Source organism: Triticum urartu, chromosome 1, assembly GCF_003073215.2.
Source record: "Triticum urartu cultivar G1812 chromosome 1, Tu2.1, whole genome shotgun sequence".
NCBI lineage: Eukaryota > Viridiplantae > Streptophyta > Magnoliopsida > Poales > Poaceae > Triticum > Triticum urartu.
Genome location: NC_053022.1, coordinates 64277354 through 64284544, shown reverse-complemented (window position 1 = coordinate 64284544; position 7191 = coordinate 64277354). Strand labels below are relative to the sequence as shown.

The window sequence follows — 7191 nt, the reverse complement described above, 5'->3', positions numbered from 1 at the left end:
CTATATTAATGTGGAACCTGAGGGAGAGAAGATCCTGGGCAATGGGGGATTTGTTTGTTTTGCGTAGGCCATATGGCAAGGTAGGGCAGCCGCCTACCTTGATTTTGTAAACAATAAAACATGTATGCATACAACTTTTACTACTGTATTATTTTGAGGATCATGCAACTTTATTCAAGGATATTAAGAGGTGCAGATACATGATCTTGTGGCATTCCCAGCCAAATATGACGGCCGTAATCTTCTCTTTTTTTTTGAGAAAACTTCCAGTTTATTCATCTTTAATCTTGACATTACAATGCATACTAGAAATAATAAAAATTACATCCAGGTCCGTAGACTACCTACGTTAATCTATCGGCTTCAAAGTTTTTTTTTTCGAAACGGAGGCAAAACTATTTGCCTGATTGATTAATTAAGAAGAAGAGAATTGCTCGGTTAATTTACGAAAAACCAGGCGAAAACCGATACAGACTCCCAAATGCGGACTACTCGCAAAGTAGGAAACACCAAAACCGCTTAAGCGGCCCTCTAAACAAACAACACCCGCAACCCTCAACACTTGAAAAACACAATGAAACTCCTAACAAGCACACTAACGAAAACTGACCACCCTCCATCATGAAACCACGGACGCCTTTCGGATGGCGCCACACTTCTTGTTTTTCTTCTTCTTTGGTTTCTCCTTACTTGCATCTTCTTTGCAGGGTCACTTGTCTTGCCAGATGTCGGCTGGTGAGCCACCCATTTGTCAAGAAAATCGTAAAACCCATTGAATTTCTTGGTGTCGTTGTCATCAACCAAGGGGCTCGTGGGAACAGGCACCAACCAACTGGCAACATCAACATCATCGACCTGAGGAACCACTGACAGAACATCCTCCACCGCAGGAACCAGCGACACAATCGACTTCGGCACCTTTAGTTGCTCACATGATAGAGATGAAACATGTTCCTTACACAACGTCGTCGATGAGTCCACCTCCAATCGCTCCAAGGACATAGGCGAAGCAAGGTTCGGACATATATCCCGAAGCTCGGGCATGAGTTGCAACACCGGAGTCGCAAGCCCGACGATGGACTCGCCCACAGCGGGAGGCAACGCAACGGAAGAAGCAGACACCGATGGTGAACTGTCCCGAACACGAGGAGAGAAACAACCATAGGGCTCTGTCCCCCGGACCTCCGTGGAGTCAACAACTGCCACACCAAGAGGCTGTAGTGTGGCCTGCAACATAGCCGGCACAAGGGAGAGCCTACTCAAAGCAGCCTCTGCCCGCTCCAGGAAGCTCTCAATTCGTGCCTGCTAGCCTTGAAGCAACCCGGTCTGATCAGCAAGGGCGGTCTGAAGCACCATAGAAGATGGGGTTGTCGGGCTAGCAGAAGCAGAAACCACAGACGCCCAAGACCCACGGCGAAGCGCAGTGAGGGGGAGCGTGGATTTCATTTGGCCCTCTCTTAAAGGAGGAGGTGGATGTTGTTGGGTGCCAGGGCGAGAGACGGGCGGGACGACATGACATGCCAATGAACTGAGAGGACGCCATGGGTTGCGTCAGTTGCACGCACGATGACCGTTCTCCAAGCAACGAGAGCATCGGAAGGGATCTCTACAAACCGCATCACGGTGGCCACGGACGAGGCATCTACAGCAGCAACCGTGAAGCCAAGCGGGGATTGGCCGTGGAGCCAGAGCCAAGGCCGGCGACGCCAAACGACGTCGGCCCCCCACCTTCACCCATCCTAGATCCGAAGATGCCTCAGGAGCAGTAGCAACAACAACAACAACAGCCGGATCGCTCACCCTGCTGGAGCATCTGGCAGCCAATGGCGTCAGCTGGGTGAGCTCCTCGTCGTCGTCAATGTTGTAGACTTCATCAGCGAGGGAAACCCACGACACGGCCAGCGGCGGCCGCGAGGCCCGCACAACGGCGTCCGGAGCGAGCACCTCCTTGGAGCTCTGAGAGCCCGGCCGCGCCGGAGCAAGCGCTGAAGGCAGAGAGGGCTCCTCCCCGACAGCAATGGCCGTGACGACCGGGCAGGGGCTCGCCACAGGCAGCAGCGCCCCTTCCAGCAGGAGCTCCGGAGGGGCCACAGAGACCTTGAAGGCGTGCGGTGGAGGAGTCCGCTGCAAATCAAGATCCAGGACGAAGGGCGCCGCCAGGAGCAGAGGAGGTGGTGGTGGTGGCGGCTCCAGCTCAAAGAAGACGAGCGACGGAGCAGGGAGGGTCGTCCGGAGTTCGCAGGTGGCCGAGGATGCGGCGAGCAGCCGGGCAAGGGTCGCCGGCGCCGGGGAAGGCACCGAACGCGGCTGGGATCTCATGCCCTCGTCATGCACACCCCGGGTGCAGGAGAGTAGGGAAGAGTTGAAGGAAGCCGGATCCAGGAGCTGCGGCCTCGGAGGAGGCCGGATCTGGGCGCGGCGCTCGCGGAGGTGGTCGGAGCGGCTGATCCGAGCGGCGGCGGCCGCGTGCTCACGCGGCATCGGACGCGGTCACGGTCATGTTGAATTTCTAGACTTTGAGGATTTCATTTTTGATGGTGTTCCTTGGGTGCTCGCGTAGGCTTCTACCTTGGTGAGTGTACTGGCACGCATCAAAATCATTAATACGTTGGACAATCTCCCGAACAACTGAACAAAAGTAGCACTTTATCCTGGACGTCTCTGATTACATTCCAAACAGTCCAAAAACTACATACAGGCCAAAGGCCGAAGCTTGTCGACACGGCAGGGCTTCAAAAACTGTAGGATCCGTGACCCAGGAACTCGCCCTGATCAGTGCGGCCGCAGAACAACGTTTACCAGCTACTCCAACAAAAAAAACGCGAACCTTGAAGAAAAACAAAGGAGAAATCCCCAGCGGCCTGCGAGCACGAGGCCTCCCCTGCTCCCCGCAGCATTCGCAGCCTCCGAAAACTACCCCAACCCAAAACCCCAGCGCCCCCTTCCCAAACCCTAGCCCCTCGGGCGGCCGGACGGCCTCCTCGCCGGCCCGGCCAACACACCGCGGAGGTGCCGCGGCAGCCCGCCACTCGCCCGGCCCTTCCGTCGCCGGCGCCTCTTCCGCGCCGTTCGCCCCGCAGGCAGGGCAGGCTGCAATCCGCGCTCTGCATTCCGGCAGACCTCTCCAGGCGCCAAGGTAAATTAGGTTCCAATCCGACGTCTGAGGCCGGAAACGCCTCCGGTTGCCATGACTTTAGTTAGGGGCGGCGAGATGATTCTTGCGAGGCTTCCATGGAGATTCTGTTTAGTTGCTCAGGGTAGAGGTGCTGAGCAGCGCCAGTGAGGTGTTATCTGTTTGACTTTAGCTTGTATCTTGACAATCCCCGTGTCATCCTGCCTTGCCTCATGAATTTGCCCCTAGGAAGAGACATTTTGTTTACTCGACGGCCGATTGATTCATGCTATGATCTTAGTGTCGTTTAGGATGTCACGCCCCAATTCGATTCGGTTCCGATTCCATGGCAGCTGTGTGATTTGCATCGTGCCTCTGTTTGCGAGAATGTCATGTGGGAACAGAGTCATGTTGAATAGCAATTCCGCACATATCTCTGCTTTTCTCAGCTTTTCGGAAATTAGCCCTTGATTGCCGTGTCTGACAAACATTTTATTATTGACATAGATGGAGGAAAAGGGACAATCTACATGGTTGGTCACTAGTCATGTCTAAGTTGTTACAAACTAGACCGAGGTTTCATACTTCTGTTTTTCCAGTGCGTGAAGGCTGTGGCTCACTTGTATTTAGATTTTGGAATGCAACTACGGTCTTGTTCCATTAGATCACAAACTACACTTGAAAACGTGTGCACAACAGGACACATCTGACTGTAACATGCATGGTTTGTTTAATCTTAAGTCTATGATGTCCTCTCTGAATGGACCAAAACTTCTCCATCCATGTCTCAATAAAAAGAAATAGATGTGACATTGTCATCTTCTAGCTATTTGGTTTTGTTTTCATCCTTTTAAGGGCGATGACTCTGTGCTTGCAGATGACCAGGTGGGATGAAATTCTCACCCTTCCAGTTCAGAACCCAACCATATTGGAGTTTTCAGCAGCAGATATCACGTGGTCCATGGTGGAGGGCTGGAAGGACTCAATGGACAGGCTTGCACTCATTCCGTTTTCTAGGGTGGGTGATTTTGTCAGAGGAGAATCAAACAACAAAGCATGCCCGACAAGATTCCACGTTGAGGCACGGAGAAGGCGTTCTCCAACCATGACCTGCAAACCAAAAGTCGACGGGATACTTGAGTATATTCTGTAAGTAAATGGAAGCATGCCTAGTGTTTATGCATCACATGTTGTGTGAGTGGCTGGTTGTGTGCCTTGTCCTTGATGCTTTTGGCTTTAGCTGTTTCCTAGTTGAGATGCTAGAATTTAAACAGAATATTTGAATACGGCGACACCATTCCATGCAGGTATTGGTGTTCTTTTGGTCCAGATGATTATAGAAAGGGTGGTGCTGTCCGGCCTAGCAGATCCTCTTGCGGAAAGAGGAAAACACCCGCTGGTCGCCCTAATACAAAGAGGGGGTGTGTTTGCCATTTTATTGTGAAGCGTTTGATCGCTGAACCATCATTGGCTCTTGTGATATATAACCACAACAAGCATGTAGATAAGAAAGGCACACCATGTCATGGTCCCATGGACAAGATGGCTGTAGGGACGAAGGCAATGTTTGCACCTTACATATCGGATGAATTACTTCTTGAAGTTATGTCTTTGCTCTATGTTGGTATTCCTGTCGAGACCATAATGCAGAGACATACTAAAATGGTTGAAAAGCAAGGAGGACCATCAAATCGTGATGATCTTCTTACTCACAGATATGTTAGGAGGCTGGAAAGAAAAATGCGGCGTTCTGTTTATGAACTTGATGATGACGATGCTGTTAGTATGAACAAATGGGTTGAAAATAACCAGGACTGCGTATTTTTCTATGAAGATTTTTCTGATAATGATACCTTTGTCTTGGGCATTCAGACAGATTGGCAGCTACAGCAGATGATTCAGTATGGCAACCGCAGTTTACTGGCTTCTGATTCAAAGTTTGGAACAAACAAGTTAAAGGTCTGTCAATGTCATCTGGTTCATTTTTTGTTTTCTCATAGTACTTTAGTTTGCTTGATTTCTTAGTAGTATCGTTGTTTGCCATTTTGCAGTATCCTGTACATAGCATCCTTGTTTTCGACCAGCAGAAAAATGCAATTCCTGTTGCTTGGATCATCACTCCCAATTTTACACATGGTGAGATACATAGATGGATGGGTGCTCTATATGATCGAGTTCGTACAAAAGACCCGATGTGGCAGTTGGGTGGCTTCATTATTGATGATCCCTTGACCGATATGCGCACTATAAGGTAACTAATGCTTCTCTGCCAGTGTACTGCTTCCTGGGTTTGTGGTGCCTGAGTATATTGCTTGCTGAACAGGGAAGTGTTTCAGTGCCCGGTGTTGATTTCCTTATGGCGTGTCCGTCACGCTTGGCATAAAAATTTGATGAGCAAGTGTTCAGATTTTGAGAGGCGTTCAATGATGGCTAAACGACTCGGGGAGGCAATATCCAGCATCTGTAGAGGAAATGGTGATATAGAATTATTTCAGGCCTTCCTGGAAGATTTTATTGATTGCTCTGGCTTTGTGGACTACTTCAAAGCTCTATGGCTTCCAAGACTTGGTTGGTCCATGTACCTTGCTTTTCTAGCCAAAATATCTGGATTTTACTTGTTACAGGGTATTTGATAAGTTCTCTTATCCAACCATTTAATCTCAATATCTTCCAGGGGCATGGACGGACATCTTGAAGACCAACCCGTTGGCTACTGCTGAGGTAGCTTCAGCAATTGAGAGATACCATCACCTGCTAAAACTTCGGCTGTTGAATGAGGCAGATGAAAGCATCTACCAGCGTGCAGACTGGTTGGTTCATAAGTTGGGTACGAAGGTTCACTCGTACTGCTGGCTGGATGAATTTTCTGGGAAGGACAGCTTCTCTCGTTACTGGAGGAGTGAGTGGAAAACTGGTCCAAACCCATGGCAGCAGGGATTGCAAATTCCGGATTCTGATATTGTAATTGAAGGCAACTGTGCTAGAGTGGTCTGCCAGAAACACAAGGAGAAGTCCCATGCCATACTGAACCCAGGTTCTGAGCTTGCATTGTGTGACTGCAGCTGGTCAAGGAAGGGAAACCTTTGCAAACATGCAATGAAGTCGGCAAAGGTTTGCCGTGACAGGGGATTGGCACCGCCATCTTTGGCGCTGCTTCGCTACTACCAGGCACTGGCAAATGTTGTTCATTGCCCACCCAGTGACTCTGTGATATGCGACCATGCAATCGCGGTGGCAGTTTCTGTGAGAACACAGTTAGATGCGTTGCTTTCCGCCACCAACGGCAGTTCTCCAGATACCTCACTTTTCAAGGGTCCACAATCAACCAGTGACAATGAACCCAGAGAACTTGATGTTCGGGAAGCCCACATTGAAAATGGCAGTGAAGTTCCCGCTGACGAGGATAGCGATGAGGACAGTCCTGCTTGCAAGAAAAGAAAGCCTAGAGGACCATCTGATGAAGACGAAATCGCTACAGCGACGCAAGTTTCTGAAGCTGAGAGCAGTCAAGCAACTTCTATACGGGAACTTGATCGATCTCAGGATAGTCCTGCTCCCCAGGAAAGAGTGCGCAGAGAAACTTCTGACGGGTATGAAGGAACTGCAGTGATGGAAATTTCTGATGACGAGGAAGAAACTGCAGCGGTGCAAATCACACAACCTTCTGAAAGTGAGAACAGTCAAGCGACTTGTGTGCAGGAAGTTGATCGCAATCAGGATAGTCCTGCTCGCCAGGAAAGAGGGGGCAGATAACCTTGGGACGGTGATGGAGGAACTGCGACGGTGCAAGCTAGCGATGGCGACAAGGAAACTGCAGCTGCTTAAAGAAACTGATGGACTGAATGATTCTTCTGTCGAGGTTAGATTAGCTGATCGGATAGATGGGACATGACGCCTTAGGCCTCTCGTTTCTCGTCTGAAACCACCAGTTTGTTTGTGCGGTTTGTATGTTTTCAGCTACCAAAACTTCATGCTTACTGAATGAAGTCAGGCAACACGCAACCAATGCTTATCCTTGTAGCGGATCAGGGAACCATGTGAATAAAGCGCAACAATCTCATGTACGTGGTTTACAATCA

The 7191-nt window shown here is 49.8% G+C and overlaps 1 protein-coding gene across 1 annotated transcript; it reads left to right on the top strand.

The window, feature by feature from the left end:
* Positions 1-2808: 2808 nt before the first annotated feature.
* Positions 2809-7191, top strand: LOC125547593. The gene is made up of 6 exons (XM_048711416.1): positions 2809-3136; positions 3990-4261; positions 4420-5071; positions 5164-5363; positions 5436-5680; positions 5787-7191. The coding sequence occupies exons 2-6, from the start codon at positions 3990-3992 to the stop codon at positions 6863-6865; spliced, it is 2448 nt and encodes an 815-aa protein (XP_048567373.1). The 5' UTR covers positions 2809-3136; the 3' UTR covers positions 6866-7191.

Coding starts and splice junctions, on each gene's coding strand:
- LOC125547593 (XM_048711416.1), top strand. CDS start 3,990: ATGACCAGGTGGGATGAAATTCTCACCCTTCCAGTTCAGAACCCAACC. Junction 5,072..5,163: donor TTGGAACAAACAAGTTAAAG/GTCTGTCAATGT, acceptor GCCATTTTGCAG/TATCCTGTACATAGCATCCT. Junction 5,364..5,435: donor ACCGATATGCGCACTATAAG/GTAACTAATGCT, acceptor CTTGCTGAACAG/GGAAGTGTTTCAGTGCCCGG.